This window comes from Muscardinus avellanarius, assembly GCF_963383645.1.
Source record: "Muscardinus avellanarius genome assembly, chromosome: 3".
Taxonomy (NCBI): Eukaryota; Metazoa; Chordata; class Mammalia; order Rodentia; family Gliridae; genus Muscardinus; species Muscardinus avellanarius.
In genome coordinates this window covers 159,315,711-159,337,369 of record NC_137788.1, presented here as the reverse complement: position 1 = coordinate 159,337,369, position 21,659 = coordinate 159,315,711, and the positions used below count along the sequence as shown (strand labels likewise).

The following is a 21,659-nucleotide window of genomic DNA, read 5'->3' as shown; positions in this document are numbered from 1 at the left end:
CATTCCCACCAGGGCCCCCAGTCACTGAGTCCCACTGTGCTTTGGAGACCCGATCTCTCATCTTGTCTCGCGAATGTGCTACACGGCACCACAGCCACTTCCCGGGGGCAAACAGAAGAGCCCAGGGCCTTGGTGGCTTTCCGAGCTGCTCACCTCCTCTGAGTCCCCTGCAACTCTGGGAACCTCCAAATTACTCAGTGGTGTCTAGTCAAGGCTGAGTCTCACTAAGGGAAAAGGTTTTCACTGGAGAAGCCCGTTAAGCTGGCCTAGGGTTACTACTTCAGTGTGCGTACTTTAAAGAAGTAAATCTCCCTTCCAAGAGATTGGTCTAAATGACTCTGAATGACTTCACTCCCCAGAAGTACCATGTACCCTCGTGGGAGCTCAGACCCAGCCTGCGTCCTCTTATCTTATCCAGAAATCCTCCTCCCAGTATTCCAGGCGCTGGCGCGGGGACAAGAGCGAGCCTGAAGGTGGTCCACATCGTTACGTTTCCAAGTTAGTTCCAGCAGGCCAGGTTTCCACTCGGGGCCGGGTGCCTTGGAAGTCGCCCCAGTGTAACTTCCAATTACTCTCACATTGGCTGGGAGCAATTCCTGAAGAATTCCGCCCCACCTACCTTCAGCCCACGCTGCCTGGCTTTGTGCTTGCAACCACCTGGGACAGGAAATACCTCTGCACTTTGTATCCAGAGCTAAGAACAGAGCTGGCCCGACTCCGAGTGGAAATAAAAGGAGCGGAGTCCATGCCAGGATTCGCCGTGGGTTGACTGTGGGTCAGGTCTTCCAGTTCAGTCCAGGAGGGCAAAGAGGCACCCACCCCGGCTGCACAGCTGTGCCAAGGGAATGCCCCCTCCTTCCTCCCTGGAATTCCTCACCACCATCTTCCCTTAGAATGCCTGGAAACTTAGGAACAGCATCTGCCCAGGGGAAGGAGGGCCAGGATGGAGACTGACACTCAGCAGACAACTTTGCACTCTGGCCCTTGGGGAGGTTTGGTTACAGGGACAGTATGTCCCACAGAAGCCCACCAAGTTGTCCAGAGGTTTCAGAGCAAAGTCTGCAAAAGTGTGCACTCTTTTTTTTTTTTTTTTTTTTTTTTTGGACAGTGGTTTTAAAACATCCAACCTCTGACCCCCCAGCAGAAGCAGCCAATGAAAAGCTCCTCCCCAGCAAATCCGAGCTACAGACAGTGAAGATAAGATCAAGTAGCTGGGGAGATGCCTTTGTTTTGAACTCTGTTATTTACCCAGGAAATCAAAGCATCTGGAATCATCTTGATCACCCATGTTGAGGCTTTTCTGGATCCCCAAACCCCAATCTGAAAAGTGAACTCATTGTATTATTACAAATGATCACAGATGAAGGAGGCTGAGAATATCACCTTTTAGGCCTGAGGGTTAGGAGGGGCAGGAACTTTTGGGACCTCAAACTAATTTAATGTGGAGGGCTTTCTCTCTTTTTTTTTTGGGGGGGGGGGCAAGTGTACTGGAGATTGAACCCAGAGGTGTTATACCTCCAAGCTACACTTCCAGCCCTTTTTATTTTTTATTTTGAGACAGGGTCTCATAAGTTGCTGAGGCTGGCCTTGAAACTGCAATCCTCCTGTCTCAGCCCTCAAGGTACTGGATTGCAGGCATGTGCCACTACACCCTGTTACAGGGCCTTCTTTAAGGAAAAGCACACTTTATGCACCTGGCCTTGGAAAGGACTTATGCATTCAGGTGAAGCCACAGCAAGCCCAGCTCGGTGCAGCCACTGCACAGGGGACCAGAGGTGACGGCCCCTCGTCATTTACCAGCGAACCTGTTTGTGCACTTGGACAACTGATCTTAATGGCCCAGCTGACTCTCTGAGACTGAAGTCTCCCTTGTTTTTGAAAGAATGAATGCCAGGAACTAAATTCTTCATATTAATGGAAAGTTCTGATTTTTCAGTGTGTACCGCAGGAACTGGCAAATTTTACATCTTGTTCGTTCAGTTACTCCCACCAGAGTCAAAAGGTTGGGAAGCCATTCCACACACCCAGAGCTGCCGCCGTTCTTCTGCCTGAGCGGTCTCCTCCCACCGTGAAAGGCATACTCAGTGAGCAGCACCGTGGAAGGTGTTATGGTTGTAAAGGTGCTGTGGGCTCTTTTTCCTCTATTCAATTAAGACTTATTGCATAGTGAAATTAAAACTAATAGCTTGGTGCAGCTTTGACAAGTCTTTATAATAAAATCAGTAGGAAATAAAAAGAGAAGGAAAGAAAAAGCAGCGTGCATGTATGCATGCATGCTGGAGATCCCGAAAGTGGACCTCTGCCCCCCTCATCCCCGGCCTTTATTTATTTTTTTTATTTAATTTTTTGATGCTGGGGTTTGAACCTAAGGTCATTTTATCTCTGAGCTGCAACCCCAACCCTATTTTTAATTTTTTTTTTTTTTTTTTTTTTTTTGCGGGTCTGGGTTTGGAACCCAGGGGTATTCAACCTCCGAGCTACACCCCTGCCCATTTTTTATTCTTTATTTTTGAAACAGGGTCTCACTAAGTTGCAGAGGGCCTCACTAAGTAGCTGAGGCTGTCTACCATATGCAATCCTCTTGTCTCAGCCTCCCAAATGCTGGGATTACAAGTGTGTGCCACCATGCCTAGCTCTATTTTTAAATTTTTTTTCATATTTATTTTTAATTGGTGCACTGTATTCATACATCATAGTGGGATACATACTTTTGTAGACATACATGCACACATTGCCCAGTCAGCCCCCACCCGATCCCCACCCCGTTCTCTCCCTATCCCCCCCTCCTATGCTTGGCTTAGTAGTTGACATCTAGTATTATAGCAATTTATCCAAAATTAAAAATGATAATCTCACATAACAGTTTCATTTGTCTGATACCAAGCTTTTGATGACTTAAAGATAACATTTCAATATTTCTTTTTGCTTTCTTTCTTACCAGAGAATCTATTTTTTTCTATTTTTTAGGTGAAACTATCATATATTTATATATTTATTTTTCAGAAAAAAAAATCTATCCTAATATGGAATATGGATTCTAGGTACCCACAACGATCTTGAAAAAGAACAAAGCTAGAAGATATATATTTTCTGATTTCAAACCATATAAAGCTACAATAATTGAAACAGTGTAGTACTATTCTAAAGGCAGATATATAAACCATTGGAGTTAAATAAAAGCCTAGACCTAAATTCTTCCCTATATTGTCAAGTTATTTTTGACAAGGTTTCCACGAACATTTGGTGGTAGAAATAATAATCTTTTAACTAAATATTGTTGAAAAATAATAATTACATGGAAAAGAATAAAATTGGACCCTTACCTAATCCCATATACAAATATTAACTCAAAATAGATAAAAGACCTAAATATAAATCTTAAGACTATAAACTTTTAGGAGAAAATCTGGGTCATAAAACCTCACAACATTGAAATTGGCAGTGATTTCTTGGTTATGATTTCAATGGCACAGGCAACAGAAGAGTATACAAACTCCCTAAAAAATAAAAAACATATTGTATATCCAAAGACAATGTAAACAGAGTTAAGAGTTACTAATAGCATGGGATAAAATATTTCCAAATTCTATATCTGAAGGTATATTAATATTCCAACTAGAAATCCTAAAAATTAACAACAATAAAGGCAAACAATACCCTTTAGAGATAGGTAACAGACTAACATAAATAATGAATCTCCACAGATAACCAATCTTAGTTGTCTGTTGGATGGAAAATCTTGTTTCTCTAGTTCTGATGTGTGTTACCTATTTCTTCTTTGTAGTTAATCTCTTTGAGTATTTTCTCTAGTGCTGGTTTTGAAGACATAAATTCCTTCAGTTTCTGTTTGTCATGGAAGCTTCTTATTTCTCCATCTAATTTGATAGAAAGTTTTGCTGGGTAGGAAATTTTTGGCTGGAGGTTGTTTTCTTTCAAAATTGGGAATATGTTACTCCAAGCCCTTCTGGCTCTCATAACTTGGTTTGGGAAGTCTGGAGTGATTCTAATTGGTTTGCCTCTGAATGTCACTTGGCCCTTTGCTTTTGTTGCCTTTAAGATTCTCTGCTTGGCTTCCACATTGGTCATTTTGACAATTATGTGGCGTGGGGATCCTCTTCTCCGATCCTGTCTAAAGGGAGTTCTATGAGTTTCCTGGACCTGCGTATCGACCTCTTGCTCTATGTCTGGAAAATTTTCTGCTATTACTTCCTTGAAGAGATTGTTGATCCCTTTGGTTTCACTTTCTTTTCCCTCCTCTATTCCAATTATTCTTAGGTTAGCTCTCTTAAAATGGGCCCATATTTCTTCAATATCAGATTCCTGCTGTCGGATATTTTTTCCTAGATTAGAAACTATGCGTTCATTTTTGGAATGATCATCTTCTAAGAGCAAGATTCTGTTCTCCATGTGTTCTAATCGGTTGTTTGTGCTTTGAATTGAGGCCTTTACTTCATTAATTGCATCCTTTATCTCTTTTTGGCTCTCTCTGAGTTCTTTTCGAAGCACCTCTATTATTTCTATAGTTATTTTCCTGATTTGATCTTCTAGAAATCTCTGATTTTCTGTTTTATCGGGTTCTGATGTTGTGGGGTTGTGAGCATTCATTGCTCCAGTATTATTCCTCTTTCCCATGATTTCCGATGTTTGTGCCTTCTCTGGGTTCTTCCCTTGGGTCACTATGACTTCACTTAAGGTGTTCTGGATCTCGAGTCAGTAGTATCTCAGACCCCACTACTCCTTTACTGGGTTGTATCACAGAGTCTCCGACCCAGAGAGTCGATAGAGGCTGCTTTAGACTGTGTGGGGTGCCAGGTTGCACGTTCTCCTATGGTGTGATATCACTGCCACCGCCCCTCTCCCACTGGGTCAAGTCCCAGTGAGTACAGTACTGGGATTTCTCCTCTGTGGCCCGCAATTTGACTCACTGTTCTTGAGTACGCAGATGTAGCTGTAGTGAATTCGGTGCTGCTGCCGCCGGTGGCAATATGGCGCCGCTGCTACGCCCTCGGCTGTTGGGCTGGCGTTTTTTTTTTCTTGGTTTTGATTTCCACTCTGAATCCCTGCAGCGTGTGCTGAGCTCAGACACTGGGAGCTTTAGATGTCCTCTGCGCCGAGAAATCCCGCCTGGCTGTTCTGCAGCGGCTCCCCTCGGCTTGCTGTGGCCTCCCGTGAATTCGCCGGTGCCTCCGGCAGTATGGCGCTGCTGCCGCGTCTGCCGCGTCCTCGGGCGTGAGGATCTCCTCTGTGGCTCTGTTCTCAGTCCACTTTCTCTCTGGAGCCTGGTGATTTTTTTTGTTTCTCTGGTGATGTTATTTTCTGGCTTTGAAAGGCGTTGATTTTGTGGTAATGGATATTTGTTGTTAGCGGGGCTCTTAAGCCCCGCTTTTCCCGGTCGCCATCTTCCCGGAAGTCCCCCGGCCTTTAGATAGATTTTGTATTGGTATGTTCTTATCAGCGTTACCCAGGCAATGGGCTAGTAAGTTATTTCTTAGCCAGGTGGTGCCTCTTTGTCTCTGGACAGCGCACTTGCTAAGTGCAGGGGTCAATAATCTTCCTGGTTTCTGCCCCTATTGTACCGGGCAGTATCGGTTGCCCATCAACTATGAGCGCATTGAAGCAGCACTGAGTTTACCTTTCCTACACCCAGGCCGGGCCACAGAGGAGAGGAGGTAAACAGAGGCATTTTTAGGGTTAAATCTTTAGTTGTCTTGGGCTTTTAAGGCTGAAGGCTTTAATTTCCTTTACATTCTTACTATAGGTTAATCATTAGAGCAAAGGGCAAGGGGGGGGAGCTCTGCAGTGGAACAGCCGCCGCCCCTCCCTGCCCGATGCCTGCACAGCACCCAGGCTCTGACTGCTTTTCACATTTTGGAAATTAATATCAGAGCAATTTTCCAATACTAGGACAGAGGCATCAATGAGTGGCATTGGCAGCTGCCCACTGGGGTGTCAGCTCTCTGTTAAGGGCAATGGAAGTCTTAGGGCTGCCTTCTCAGGGCTTGGGTCCGCAGACTTTATTCTTTCTGGGACCACAAGGGCCAACCTCCCCCAGCACCCACTTCACAAAGCTACCATTTTTCCAGCTCAGCAACTGCAGACCCGCACCCCTTAAGTGAAGACAGTGATCTTCAGAAGCCATGGGTGGCTTGTGAACGCCAACACACTCAGCCCTGGTGCCCCCCTGATCACCCAAAGCAGGCAGGTCTCCTGAACTCCACAGCGGTGAGGGTGCCTACGCCTTGGATAGCAACCTGCGCTGTAATAATCGGGGCTGTTTTCCCCCCGAGAGCGGGTTGGCACCAGCTCAGCAAGTTAACCACAGGTGCCGCCCTCACCTCCCATCCCCCAGTGCCTAGACTACACCCAGAGACTCTTGGAGGCTTCTCCCAACCCCTGAAGACCACCCCCTGAAACACCACTTCATCCATGCTGCCGCTGTTGCTGCTGCTGCAGGCAGGCTTGGCCCTGCTGGGGTGCTCAGGGTGACAGAGCCCAGGCCCACCCCTCCCTGGCTCCCTTCCCCCTACAGTGGCAGCTGTTACCCTGTCTCCTTCCAGACAGCCTCAGGCCAGCCCCTGCCTCCCAGCCTCCGGGCAGTGCCCCTGTGGCCAGTTTCATAACTCTCCAGGTGTGGTCTCCTGCCCTTTTCCAGCCCTTTCCACTTTTGATCTCCCAGATGTTGGACTTGCAGCCTGGACTGGGGTCGTTTTTAGTGTTTAATCCAATAAGTCACCTTAAACCATCTCTCCAAATGGACCGGGAATGCACATACCAGGCTCTGGGAAAGAATCTCTCATCGGGAGGGGTTCCGCCGGGTGGGGGCAGAGGTGCAAGCGAGGGTTTGGGCCTGGCGGGAGTTTACCCAGCCTCCTACATCTCAGGAGGTCCTAAGCTTATGTAGGTAAAGGGGTGGTATCTGGGAACCTACAGCAGTCATTTTATTTCCCCACCTCTCTGCCCTCAGGGCAATTAGTATTTCCATGAAGAATAACCTCCAAACAAATGCACAAGCCAAAGCTGGGTCTCAGTTGCTGAGGATCAGGGGCTTGAAGTGATGTCACAGGAAAGAGTCTTTATCCTGGCACCTCTGTCCTCTCGGGTGTAGATCCCGCTTTACAAGTCCCCGGACCACTCCATGAAAAGCAAGCTATTCCTACCCAAGGTGAACAGAAGTCCTACTGACCAGGGCTGGGTGGTGGCCCATGCCTAGAATGGGTAGCACTTAAGGATCGGCCCTTACCCAGGACGAGAAAATATATTCTCAAGGGAAACTCTGGGTGTCATTGCTTGAAGACGGAAAATCTATGTTAGATGCTCAAGATGGCCATAAAATAAGATCAAGCAAGGAAGGACCCCAACTTCTAAGCCAGACGGTGAGGGTGGGTGGCGCCCAGCAGTGGAGGGAGTCCCTGGCCCTTGGGGGCAGTCACGGCAAGGAGCGGGGTCGCTGCCCTGGTCCCCCTGTTCATTGTGTGACAGATGGATGCTAAGGGGTGGGCCGGCATGACTGTGAATAGCACAGCTTCAAAGAAATACTTGGCTCCTGTCTTTGGCCCCGAGTCCAAATGTCCCCTACCCTAGTCTTCTCTGTGTCTCACCTCCTTTTTCCGCAGACATTTTTGGAAAGATAGCCCTTCCCTTTCCTCTGGCTTCTCCCTAAGGACGCCCTGGCTCCCCGTGCTGCGGAAGCTGATCTCCACTAGATGGATGGCAGCCCCTGAGTGCCAGGCTCAGGAGACCCACCTCTGGGTGGCCGCGGGTCCCCAGGCTGCCTCCTCTCCCTCATCTCACAAGCTCAGTTCTAGGGGAGCTTCTTTCAGGAAGCCCTACCCAGGTGCCGCTGCCCCTCCCTGCCCCGGGCACACGCCTCAATCCTGCAGCACAGGAATTTGTCTAAGCTGGGCGCAGGTGGTGCAGGCCTATAATCCCAGCACTTGAGAGGCTAAGACGGGAGGATCACAGGTTGGAATCCAGCCTCAGCTACTTAGTGCGACCCTGTTTCCAAATGAAAAATAAAATAGGGTTCGGGGTGTAGCTCAGAGGTAGAAAGTCCCTGGGTTCAATCCCCAGTACCAAAAAAAGAAAGAAAAGAAATTGCATTGTCATCCGTTTTCTGTCTCCCCTCCAGTCTGTGAGCCCCCTGAGAGCAGAAGCTGTTTGTCTTTAGCCCACGCCAGGAGACCCTCCAAGCAGGGTGCAGGCCTGGCAGGGGTACTGCTGCTGTCCCACCCGGCCCCCAACTTGTTCTTTCTGAGCGTTTCTTGAGGTCTCTGCCCCTGGCTCTCCCTGTCCACTGCATCGACTCCTCAAGCCACAATATTCACATCAAGAAGCAACTTTCCAAATCCTGCAGCGAAGTTGAAAGAACTACGACCATCCCTGCAGCCACCACCACCCCCCCCCCATCCGGCTCCACCAGAGTTCACGTAAACAGATATATTTTAGGCGATTAGATCCCGGGAGCTTTGGCGATACGTGAGGTTAGTCATTTTATAAGGGGAAGTGGAACATGAGACCCTGTCACTGTTAGGGCCTGGAGTTTGTTCTCTTTGAGAATAGATGGTACATTTGCTTTTTCCCGCCTGTCATAAAGATCTAGACTGATGCTCTAACCGAATGAATGCAGGAATTGAAGGTTGCCAGGGTGATAAGGGTGTTAGGCTGGGTGAATTAGGTTCAAAGTCTCCGCTCTACAACATCATAGCTTCATAGCTGTGTGTCTTTTTTTTTTTTTTTTTTTTTTTTTTTTTTTTTGCGGGTCTGGGGATAGAACCCAGGGGCATTCGACCTCCGAGCTACACCCACACCAGCCCTATTTTTATTTCTTTCTTTCTTTCTTTCTTTTGTTTTTTCTTTTTTCCTTCCTTCCTTCCTTCCTTCCTTCCTTCCTTCCTTCCTTCCTTTCTTTCTTTCTTTCATTTTTGGTGGTACTGGTGGTGGAACCCAGGGGCTTTCTACCTCTAGGCTATGCTCCCAGACCTATTTTATACTTTATTTGGAAACAGGGTCTCACTAAGTTGCTGAGAGCCTCACTAAGTAGCTGAGGCTGGCTTCGAACCTGTGCGATCCTCCTGTCTCAGCCTCCCAAGCGCAGGGATTATAAGCGTGCACCACCATGCCCGGCTTTTATTCTTTATTTTGAAACACAGTCTCCCTGAGTTGCAGAGGGCCTCACTAAGTACTGATGCTGTCTGTGAACCGTGATCCTCCTGTCTTGGCCTCCCAAATGCTGGGATTACAAGTGTGCGCCACCACGCCCAGCATGCCGTGTGTCTTTTGATAAGTTACTTACCCTCTCTGCACCACCATGTTTTCACCCGTGGAGTGAGGGAAATAATCCAGAGGTTTTTTAGGAAAGTAAAATAGGTAATAGCATATGAAAAGGCTAAACCAGAAAATGTGCCTCTTAAATTGTGGTTTGCAGGCTGTGATATTGGAAAAGAAGAAACTGAGGGTCCCGACATCCTCACCAACTTTTAGTAGCTTGAAAATTTCAACCGTGGGTAGAATTTCTTGAAGGGAAACAGGTTCAGTTCCACGTGGCCGAGCAGTCTCTTTTTGAAGCCTTCCTTGCAGTCCCATAATCCTCAGCCACTCCCCTCACGCAGCCCCCTTGGATACGAAGCCCCCGCTGGCAGCTATTCTGCTGGAAACAGCCCTGCCCCCTCTCCTGGCAGCTCCTTGAACGGAGGAGCCCTGTGCACATGTCCTCTGTGTTGGCAGTATAGCTGCCAGGTCCTTAGTTAGCATCCTGGAGACGCGGAGCCCAAGCCAGTGCCTGAACAGCGTCCCTCAGCGGCCCAGGGTCTGAGCAAACTTAGACCTCGGGGTCCTAATTCACACAGAGCCAATGAAGTCCGCCTCTACTGAAACCCCCTTCTGGTTTCAACTCTCATGGTCCCAAATTGGCCTTTTGATGTCTGGCCTCGGTAAACAGTAATGAATGGGATGGATCCTGGGTTTGTTGTTTGTAGGCTGAGTGGGGTACCAAAGTAACATGGAGACGTCCGGGATGTCGGCAGAGTGTGTGGCAGGGACAGAGGGTGACCCGAGAGTCCCGTTATTGGAAACGACGCAAACACTTGCTGTTGCATTTTGTCATTATCTCACTTCTCAGAATAACTGCTGGTTGATTGCAGGGTATTTTTCCTAGAAAACAACAATAGTAAAATGGAATTTCATGACAAAGTGCCTTTCCTTGTGACAACTCTATGAATTTCAAACCTAAAGGAGAAGATCAAAGTAAACCAAACTTGTACATATGGCCGTTCGGCTGTGTGGGGATCCTTCATCTCTTCCCGCACATCTTGTTCTGGGTGGAGGTGTGGGGGAGCAGGTGTGGGAACCCCGAGCCCACTGTGCAGCCGCCGAGTCACCCGCCACGTCCATGAGCCGCTGGGGGTCTCCAGCATGAATATTTACTAGAAGAACAATCATTTCCTGGAGGAACGTCCACTTTACCAATGTGAGGGTGTGGAATCCTTAGGTGCTGAGTCAGGCTTGGCCTCATAAAGCCGCAGACGGGTCACTGTAAAATGGGCAGATGCCTTCGTCTGTCACCGACTAATCTCAGTTGGGTCCTTATTGTCAGCTCCCGGTCAAATCCTCAGAAAGATGGGGCAAAAAGCAGGTGGAGTTCTGCAGAAAACTATCTGCAGCGATTCCTTTCCCTCTATGAATTCCCTAAGTTTTTGGGTACGACGCTTGGGAAAGAAATCTGAGGTGGACAAAGGCTTCTTGAGCCAATGACAATTTATTACAGGAACCCAGAGAAATTTATACCCTTCACCAGTGAGATTAATAATAGGAGAAAAAAAAAAAAGAAAGGGAAGGGGGGCAATCACAGCAAAACAATAGTAAATTACATATAAACAAAGTAAATGACTAGTCCAGCATTTAGGAGATAAGCTCCGGATCTTTCTTCATTGCAGCAGGGCAGGTCCAAAGGTAAATTCCAAAGGCAATACAGGCACGCCCAAGGCCCAGGGCTTGGAGAATACGCCTTCTCATGGAATCTTCTTTTGCTTTCTTTTTTGAAGTTTCCATCTATATCCAAATGACAAGCATGGGGGGCTGTGGCGGTCCAGGGAGATGCGATGGGCGTCTCTCAGATCTCATCCGCTTTGCCTTCTGAAGTCTGAAAGCTTACAAAAACTCACAACACAGCTTGGCAAATAAGACACCACAAATAACACTGTGAAGTTCTTGGATTTAGTTGTCAGATGTATTTCCTTGACTGCTGAACACTCTTTTTTAGACAAAAGCCTATTAAAGGCCTATTGGTCTCTAATAATCCATTTCCTTATCACAAACCCTCTGCAACCTGCTTCTAACTTTCTAATTCCTTTCTTTCCCAGTCGGGACGTTCTTATGATAAGCTCTTCTTCATGAAAAAGTGCTTTCTTACTCTTACGGTATTTCCTTTCCTTCATACATATATATTTAGAATATCTGTCCTTTATTTTGTCATTTTCATTTCTAGCCATGCGGCATTCTCCCTGTTTCGGGGAACGCTCACACTGGGCGTGAAGGTCAACAATCTTTCTCCTTGGCTCTATTGTATTTTGGCAACTAAGTTGTTCATCAGTTAAATTGCTTTGAAGTCACACCCAAAATTTTCTCTTCTCTGTCTCTAGGCAGGATCTCAAGGGTAAACAAAGTTTCCTTAAACTGAGCTATCGGTTACCGGTTACTGGAGTTAATAGCTTAACCTAGTGATAGGAGTGAGGGTCGGAGACCCTTTGTGATTGCTGCAGCTGGAATGCTTATCACAGCATCTGAGTTCTGGCCAGTTTTTTCCTTACTATTGAGCAAAGCCAAGGACGTTTATTTCCACGGACTCAATTTCTGATCTCACATCATCAGAGCAATTCGTGTAGAGAGTTAAAAGAATACCAAGAGAATAATAGTTATGAAGGATATCTAAAGTGGGGGATATTTTTTGCCAGAGACGATACCTCTTTCTCGGGGCTTTTTGCCGATTTTTACTATGTGGAGTGGGGTCTTCAACACATAGATGCCGAGGCAGCAGGATGTCTTGGCATTCGTCCTCTTGGGTGTCTGAATATTATCCCGTTGTGCGCACACACCACGTTTCCACGTTTTCACCATCCATTTATCTACTGATCGGCACCTGGGTTGATTCCATGTCTTGGGTTTTGTGAATCGTGCCGCAGTACCTGGGCATGCGGCCTCTCTCCTACGCAAGCTTCTCTTCCTTTGAATATATACCCAGGAATAGGATGGCACATGGTAAATGTATTTTTAGTTTTGGGAGGAAACCTCTGAGTCATCCATAGAGAGAATTTGCATTCCCACCAGCAGTGTGTAAGAATCCCCTTTTCTCCACATTTGATGTTTTTTGACTTATTGATCATAGCTCTTCTGAAATATCGTAGTTCATAGCTACATTTTCCTGATACCTAGTGCTGAGCGATTTTTTATATATATTGTTTGACCATTTTCTTTTCATCTTTTAAGAAGTGTCTATTCCAGCTGAGTGTGGTGGCATACGCCTGCAATCCCAGTACTTGGAAGGCTGAGGCAAGAGGATTGCAGGTTTGAAGCCAGCCTCAGCAAATTAGCAAGGCTTTCAGAACTTATACCCTGTTTCAAAAAATAAAATAAAAGGTCTGAGGGTGTATCTCAGAGGTAGAATACCACTGGGTTCAATCCCCAGTGCCACACATATACTAAAAAAAAAAAAAAAAAAAAATAGTGTCTATTCTGGTGGAGCATGGTGATGCATGCCAGTAATCCTAGTACTTTAGAGGCTGAGACAACAGGATCATGGGTTGGATACTAGCCTCAGCAACTTAGCAGGGCCCTTGACAACTTTGCAAAACCCTCGACAACTTAGCGAGGCCCTGTTTCAAAATATAAAATACAAAGGGCTGGCAATGTAGCTTGAAAGTTAGAGTGCCCCTGGGGTCAACCCCAGCACCAAAAATCAAAGCCACATCCCCTCACCCACCCGTTTCCTCCGTGTTCTCTCTCCTTTCCAGCTCTCAAAGACTCCAGTAAGAGATCCATCAACAGCGACTGGAAGATAGAGCTTCCCGGAGAGTTCCAGATCGCGGGCACGACGGTCCGCTACGTGAGGAGGGGCCTGTGGGAGAAGATTTCTGCCAAGGGACCCACCAAAATACCACTGCATCTGATGGTAACTTGCCGACCTTGCCTGCTTGTCTTATGACCATAGGTCAAGGGGTCTACCAGGCACCTCCTCCTGGGACCTGGCAGGAAGAGATGCATCTGGCTCTGGGGTTACCAAGCTGCCTGTGGCTCCGACCTCTCCTCTCTCTTCTGTTTCTCTGTTCTGAACTGATTGCTTCTACCATGTGCTTCCAAATCCCTCCAAGTTTTCCCCTGGCCCTTCTCTGGTAGAGGTCCTGTCTTTTTCACAAGGAGCTGCCTCTAGAAAGGAACACCACATCCAGCGAGGGTGTCGCCCCGTGATGACACTAACCCCATTACAATTCTAGTGGCCAGTGAGGTTTTACATGCCATACGCTGTGTGGACATGTACAGATGCAGCGCTGAGCTCGCTAAACCCACTGCAAATAGATTCCTGCAAGCAGGTGTGGAGGAGCTGGGGCCGAAGCTGTTTCTCTGGCATGAGCCTGCTTCCTAGCCAAAGTCATTAGAACAGACCTTTCCATTCCAAGTTAAAGATGGATACTGAGAAGGGGGGAGAGAAGAGGTCCAAGACAAGACCAAATCCATAGAGACTGTTCACATACAAGCTTGCTTCCTCTCACAAGCGTCGAGGGGAGTGTTTTTCCCTTCTTTACCAAAAGGTTTTGTAAACTGAGCAGATCCTCAGCCCGTCAAAGCAAGTGCACAAGCCTAGAGTCACCTCAGCCATGATAAACACAACTCGGAGAAAGTAATTCCTGCCCAGCTAAAATTGCAGCCTTTGTTCACTATGAATTGCTTTTCTCTGGAAATACTCGTCATTTCAGGTTTTGAGTCTTAGAAATGAGGGGTGCCCGTTTGCCTCAGTATAGAAAGCCACTGTCCCCCTACAGAGGTGTGCACATTACTTGTGAGATCGGGAGCGCTCACAGAGTCCCAGGGACCTGCACTTGAGACCAATTACATTCATGCACATGCAAATTATACCTGGCTAGAAAATTGCATGGAATTGATTTCATATGGATTCTTGAGTTGCCAGTTGTAGTTCCACACTGAGATAATAATGATCTCTTTTAAAGACTTTCTCTCTTCCTTTGTTTTAATTGGAGGCGGTTTTTCCAAATGCATTATTGCAGGTCTCTTCTCTGCAGAAATGCACGTTTTTGCATTGGGGTCTGTTCTCTGCAACCCCAGCCCTGCCCTGCAGTTTACCTTTGGAGGCCAAGAAGGTCTTGGGGCAGAGGCTCTTGTCCCTCAGCAGGCTTTTGGCCCAGCCTGTCTCTGCTCTAGGCAGGCAGACCGTGGGCTCTACCTTGAGCTCCGCGGGCCCTTCTCCTGGGCCTCTCTGGCTGGAAGGGAACTTGCTAGCAGCTTAGCCCCAGGAGCTAAGCTAAGCCCCTGGCTCCAGGTTTAGCCTAAAGATGCTGCATCTAAGGCTGGGAATGTAGCTCCATGGCAGAGCATTTGCCTGTGTGAGGCCCTGCGCACCATAAAAAGAAAAGTATAAAAGATACAGCCTCCTCAAGGCTACTTTACCGGAGGGCATGATTTACACCATTACATCAGGGAAATAAAATTCATACCACAGCTGCTGGTCTTACAAAGCTTATCACATGCATCTCCAAGGTGCAGGCCCCTCTATTTTGCACACACACACACACACACACACACACACACACACACACAGAGAGAGAGAGAGACTTCAGACTAAGGGTACCCAAGCAGCGCAAGAGTTTCTCAGAAAATACCATACACCATTTTCTGCTCCTCCACCCCACTATCAGTGTTGAACCTTGAGCCCCGCCCCTGCCAGCCCGCGAGCACAGTCACCACCCTGGCTTTCAAGGCAGCAGGAAGGCACGCACTTCTTGGACTCCCAAATGCCCCCCAAGTTCTCCCACAGTGGATTTCATGTTGCCCTTGCCCCTGCCTAACGCCCGCCTGCACCGCTCTCACAACACGCCTCGGGTGCGTCAGGAGCGAAGGACAGTACTCATTTGCAAAGAAAGAGAACAGCCCTACTCCTCCAGGTCTTTCTAGGTAGAAGCAGTTTATTGGAGACTTTCTGGTCCACGTGGGCAGCTTCTGGGTGTGTAGGAATGTCTAGGAAAAGTGTCACAAAGTACCCGAAAGTTGCTCAGCCCATGTTCCCCATCGAAATCGGTCTCCTCTGAAGTCGGAAGGAGCAGAACTCTACTCTCAGTGTAGAGTAGAGCTCTACCCTGGAGTAGCTGAGGAATCCAGGGCTGTGATAAGGGAATGCCTCTAGGTCCAACTTCTTTTGAACCCTGGAAGACAGCTACTTGCTCCTAATAGAGACACAGATGCTCTGCGGCTTGGTTTTCACCGCAAGCAACCTGGTGGGCTTGGGTCCATTTCAGCCTTTACTTGTTTTACCACCGGTCCAGGTGCTGTTATTTCACGACCAGAACTACGGGATTCACTACGAATACACCATCCCTGTCAACTACACCGCCGAAAACCAGAGCGAACCAGCCAAGCCGCAGGAGGCTCTGTTCATCTGGACCCACAGTGGCTGGGAGGGGTGCGACGTGCAGTGTGGAGGAGGTGAGCGGCCTGGGCAGCCAGCCAGCAGGCGCGTGGTTTTGCTAAAGATGGGCAAGACTGCAGGGCCCCCTGCAACCAGGACACAGAGCGTGGGGAGTGTGTCACCTGTATTTCCACGGGAATCTAGCCAAATCCGGCTGAGTATCTCTATGCAGAACACTTGGGCAAGGCTTCTCCCCAAATCCACGCACCACTGCCTACACAGCTCCTTCACTTGTAGCACGAAGCTGTGAGTAGGTATTTGGCCAGCACATGGCTTTGTCATGGGTGTGACAGCTTGAACCTGGGAATAAACAGAATAGACCACCAACTGTTGTCGCCTAGTAAAAGGTACCAGGCAACGTCTCTGTCTCAAATACCCTCTGCTCTTTCCGTTGCAAGACGCAAGGGAAAGGAGACATCTTTTGGGCTGGTGAAACATTCTGAGCCCGAGTTCTAGGGGCACAACTTCCCCCACTACCTCAGCAAGTGACTCTACCCCTGCATTTCCTCCCCTCTGATATAGGAGGGTTGTCCCTCACGGCCACTGTGGAGACTGTGGATGAGCCAAAGAGACTGTCTGACTATAGGAGTCAATTTGTGCAAAGGCAGGGTATCAGCCACTGGGTCTTTAGAAGGAGCAGGAGGAAGCGGCCCTTGGTACAGTATAGTATGTTCTCCCGACGGTGCACACCGCAGGGTCTAGAGAGAGGGGACATCGGATGGATGGGTTAGGTTGGGAGAGTTAGGACATGAGATGGAAGAGTGACCGATACTCTAGATGCCACCCCAGAGTGTGGGATGGCAGAGGAGAAGCCGGCGCAGCCCCAGTACCTGCACACTGCAGGCTACTGACTGAGATGGTGCTCATCGGATACCCAGTGGGGGACTGTTTATCATTTAGTGACTTCCCACTGGTCATGGGTAGGAAGCATGCCTGAGCCCAGGAGACACTGCAGGGCCAACTGTGAGCGCCTTCCCATGTGTCTTGGCTAATTCCCCCCATTTGTCCTCAGCCCCTTTCTCAATCACCCTATGGTGGCAGACGTAGCTTAGGAGTCTGCCATCAGCCCCGGTGTCTTCCCACTCTGTCCCTGTCCCCTCTGAGCCCCCTCCTCCTCAGGCCTTGGGCAGTCTGTGAGGATGGCCTTCCAATTCCAGTCCAGCAGCCTACAGCTGCATCTTTGACTTGAGCCAGACCTCTCCCCTGGGGCAGCCCGCTGAGGCTAAGGGCCGCCCAGACGGGGCCATGAGCAGGCTCTGCTCAGTCAGAGATCTGCTCTGACTGTTGCTGCTGGCTCCGTGGTCATCTTTTCATGACACCCGTGAGGCTAAGGGTAGCCCAGACGGGGCCATGAGCAGGCTCTGCTCAGTCAGAGATCTGCTCTGACTGTTGCTGCTGGCTCCGTGGTCATCTTTTCATGACACCCGTGGCCTCCAGCTCCCTACAGTTGTCAGCCCTGGTGCCTGAGCTGGATTGAGGCAGCTCTGAACGTTCAAATGCATACCAGGCCCATCGCAGACAGTCAGGGCCCACAGTGAATTTTGAGCTCATCCTTTTGTGATGGATTTCCCCAGCAGACAGACCCCACAAGGAATCTGGGACCAAATAGTTGTTCTTAACACCCTATGAATCTGTTATTGTCAGGCTTCCCAAGTAACAAGACAGTAGTATAATAGCAGGCAGTGTTGACCACCTGTCACATTTCATCCTGGCTTTGTATGTGTATTCATTCATTTCAACAGCGCTGAAACGTCCTAAGGGATAGGGCAGTTAAGCAAACTAGCCCAGTGGTGGAAGCTGAGGCGCAGAAGCTTGCCAGTCAACGATTGGTGCTGTGGTCAGTATGATACTATTAGTATCATATACAAAGACTTGAGCCAGACAGCCTGGCTCCAGAGGCCACCCTTTATTGGCCTCCTGATGTTCATTTGTGACCACAGTATGAAGGATGCTTCAGGAATGTCCAAAGAAGGCTGATGAGTTTGCAGAGCTGCCCAAGAGCATGCAATACAGAAGCTTGAGTACCAGCTGGCTCCGTGGCATGTGGGCAAGTTCAGATGAGCCCTGGGATCCCAGGGGGATGCAGTCCTGTGTGTCCTTCAGACCAGCCTCCCTGTTCTGCAGATCAAAACATTGGCAGCCTTTGTTGGAAATGAAGGAAAGGCCCAAATCAGAGCATCGGCCTCAATGAGCCCTGAGCTGCCCAAGGACACAGCTGAATGGAGGTGTTTGCTGCTCTCTGATCCTGTCCTAGAATCTCTCCTGTCTCACGCTGCCCGCCACGTCTTAGGCACCCTGAGATCACAGTTCTCCTTCACTGACAACCAGTCTGACCTTTGCAGCAGTCCCTTTGAAGGACACACTGATCTCTGGGTGCTGCTAAACACCCTTCCCCTGGTATGAGTACGCAGCATTTGCAGCCGCGGCCTCTCACATCCTTGTGGTTTGCTTCCCAGGGGAACGCAGAACCATCGTGTCCTGCACACGGATCATTAACAAGACCACAACTCTGGTGAATGACAGCGACTGCCCTTCGGCAAGCCGCCCGGAGCCCCAGGTCCGAAGGTGCAACTCACACCCCTGCCAGTCACGGTAAGGAGCCATATTCTGTAGCTGGGACCCGCCAGGGTCTGGGGCCATAGCCCTGTGGAGGGGTGATGGTGAGACCCAGTTAAAACTGCAATGCTGCTCTATGCCACATTCTGGTACCCCTGCTGGGTGATATCTGCTTGCTCGAAATAGTCTGTCGCTTGGCAACAAGGGCACATTCTGAGAAGTGCATCACTATGTCGTTTCGTTATTGTACAGACGTTACAACACGCACTTACACAAATCCAGAGGCACAGCCTGCTCCACACCACAGACAGATATATATGGTATAGTCTGTTGATCCCAGGCCATGATGGACAGAACAGCATGAGACTAAATGAAACACAAGAAAAAACAACATCATCAGGTGTGGTTGCACACGCTTGTAATCCTGCATTTGGGAGGATCGCGGTTCCATGACAGCCTCAGCTGCTTAGCGAGGCCCTTTGCAATTTAGTGAGACCCTGTTTCAAAAATAAAAAGACTAAAAAAAAAAAAAAAATAAGGCTGGGGGGTGTAGCTCAGAAGTACAATGCCCCTGGGTCCCATCCCCAGTACCACAAAAAAAGGAAAGAAGAAAGAAAGAGAAAGAAAGAAAGAAAGAAAGAAAGAAAGAAAGAAAGAAAGAAAGAAAGAAAGAAAAATGAAAAAACAGTGTCATCAAAACAAAGGCCAAACACGAGGTGTGGGAGGTGGCTGATATCTTTCAGAAAAAGTACACTCTAATAAGGACACGAGTCATAAATAGGGTAAATGCATGAACCAGGAACAGAGTTGTTCACTCTCATTTATCAAGTACTATATACTATATATAATTGTACATGATAGGTTTTTATACAACCACCAGTGTAGTAGGTTTGCTTACACCAGCACCACCACCAGCATGAGCCCTTCATCGTGTTACATCACAGTGGCTGCAGCATCACTGGGGGAATTTTTCAGCCCTGTTACAGTCTTATGTGTCTGCTGTTGCATATGTGGACCGTCACTGACCATGAGACACGTGTCTGTATGAAACCTGCCTACTGAGCCAGAACGCTGATGTAAATATACGACCTTAGCTGGAGGGCCGCCTGATAACATCCCACTACAAACTTTTAAGTGGTACCCATCAGCCCCCCTGACGTTACTTTGTCTTGGAAGAAAAGAAATGTTAAGAGTCTGAGGGCCCAGGAGTCAGTTTGCGCACATGTTACTTCTGTGGTTGACCTGTTTCCCTGGCTAAATCAACCCAGTGACTATAGGCCTTGGTGTGTCATGTGGACTCCATCTGAATCTCCATCCCAGCCCCGGCTTTCATGGCTGTGTTACTCGTGTGCTCCGAGTGAGTGTCCGATTGTCAACCGAGAGCAGCTATGAAAATGTGTCTACGCGTTCCACCTCCTTCTGTCCCGTCCCTTCAGTGGGACTGCGCATGGTGCCGTGACTTAGATTGTGCAGTGCCACCCCTGGCCTCTTGTGCTACCCTGAGTTGAGGCAAATGGTTTTCGTTTTGTGGTTCTGTGGGTCCTGTTAAGACCTGTTTGCATTTGATAACTTGAGTGGGCTTTTAATATGGCCAATGGTTAGGTTTCTTAAGCTCAGTTCATGCCACATGCCTGATGTAGGGGTTCACAGAGCGTTCGGCTCTTACACCAACCCCCTTTGCTTTGGCAAACTCTTAACATGTGTTTGAGTAAGAAATAGAAGATGGGAGAGAAAGCAAAGGAAGCCAGACTTGTGTTAATTTAAAATGCTCCCTGGAAAGTTAGGAATGAAAGTCTAACCTAATGCCAAAGGCCATATGAATCAGCTTGGGTGTTAGCAGCCAGCCTTCAAACTCATCAATCTAGTGGTCAATCAACTAGTCACACACATGTGGCACAAGAAGGAAGGGCTTCCCACTGTGTGGATGAGAGGCCACAGTCTCCTCTTGGAGCCAAGGATGGCCTAGTTCCTGGGCAGTGAGGAGAACGAAAGGTAAGGGGCTTAGGCGAGGTGAGGTCAGCATGGGCTCCAGGGCCCGGCTGAGCAGAAGAGGTTTTGGCCATCCAGTCAAGAATCAATTTTTCCAATCAGGTATGTTTTTAAACTATTTAAGCACCCACATCTCTTTTTAAGTTATGTGCAGAAACCAAATAGAATGAAATTTTAAACAAGACCTGCTGTGTTTAGTTGAGACACATAAATGATGAGGCCAATGTGCTCGGTCTTTCTCTCTGCTCACAGTAAGCCTGAGCACCCCATGGAACTCCAGGGAATGAGGCTCAAAGGCTGACAGTCTAGGGCTCAGCATCTTGGGTGATGGAGTGGCTAGCATGGGACCAACTCTCCTGCAGGTAACATTGTTGAAAAAGACACTGGAGGATCGCAGGTTCGCGGCCAGCCTCAGCAACTTGTAAGGCCTTCTCCAACTTAGTGAGACCCTGTTTCAAAATAAAGAACAAAATAGGGCTGGAGGTTTAGTTCAGAGGCAGAATGCCCATAGGTTCAATCCCTCGTAACACACACACACACACACACACACACACACACACACACACAGAGCTAGAAAGCAGGCAGAAACTGTTACGGTTTGAAATGGTGGGGTTCTTTTTCTTATTCAACTAAGGTTGGTTGAATAGAAAAATTAAAACTAACAGATAGTTCAGTACAGCTTTAACAAATCTTTATTACAAAATTAGTAGGAAATAGATCAGTAGGAAATAGAGAAGAGAAGGAAAAAGCAGCATGCTGACCCGCATGCTGGAGAGCCCGAAAATGGAACTCTGGCCCCTTTTGGGGACCCCAACCCTTAAATAGAGTTTGTATTGGTATCTTTCTGATCAGCGTTACCAAGGCAATGGGCTAGTTACTTATTCCTTAGCCAGGTGGTGCCTCTTTGTCTCCGGACAGTGCACGTACTAAGTGTAAGGGTCAAGAATCTACCTGGCCTTTGGGTCTGTTGTATTGGGCAGTATTAGTTGCTCGTCAATGAGGGTGCTTTGAAGCCTCACACAAAGTTTACCTTTCCTGTGCCTAAGCCAGATCCCAGAGGAAAGGAGGTAAACAGAGGCACCGGTTGCCTCTATTGTAATTTTGGGGCTAATGGCTTCAGTTGACTCTAAGGCTTTTACTATAGGTTAATGATTAGAATGAAGGGCAAAAACAGAGAGGAACTCTGCACTGTCATCGCTGCAGCCCCCTCTGCCTGAGTGCCTGCACAGCACCTAAGCTCTGACTGTATTTTACATTTTGGAAATTATCAAAGCAATGTCCCAATACCAGCACATTAATACATTTTGATGCCTCTTCCCAATACATGGTACAGAAACACATGAGAGAGAAGTAGACCAGTAGAAGAATAGAGAAGCACCAAATAGCATAGGATGGCCATGTGAATCCCCACACTCACAGCTGTTGA

The 21,659-nt window shown here is 48.0% G+C and overlaps 1 protein-coding gene across 2 annotated transcripts in view; it reads left to right on the top strand.

Moving 5' to 3' along the window:
• The window catches only part of ADAMTS17 (ADAM metallopeptidase with thrombospondin type 1 motif 17), a gene marked incomplete at both ends in the record, with an annotated part of 311,118 nt that overhangs the window by 231,391 nt on the left and 58,068 nt on the right, over positions 1-21,659 (top strand). For both annotated transcript variants that reach the window (XM_080692601.1, XM_080692600.1), the window contains 3 exons: positions 13,005-13,162; positions 15,546-15,705; positions 18,145-18,280. In XM_080692601.1, coding sequence (XP_080548727.1) covers positions 13,005-13,162; positions 15,546-15,705; positions 18,145-18,280 — 454 coding nt within the window. The remainder of the gene's footprint in view (positions 1-13,004; positions 13,163-15,545; positions 15,706-18,144; positions 18,281-21,659) is intronic.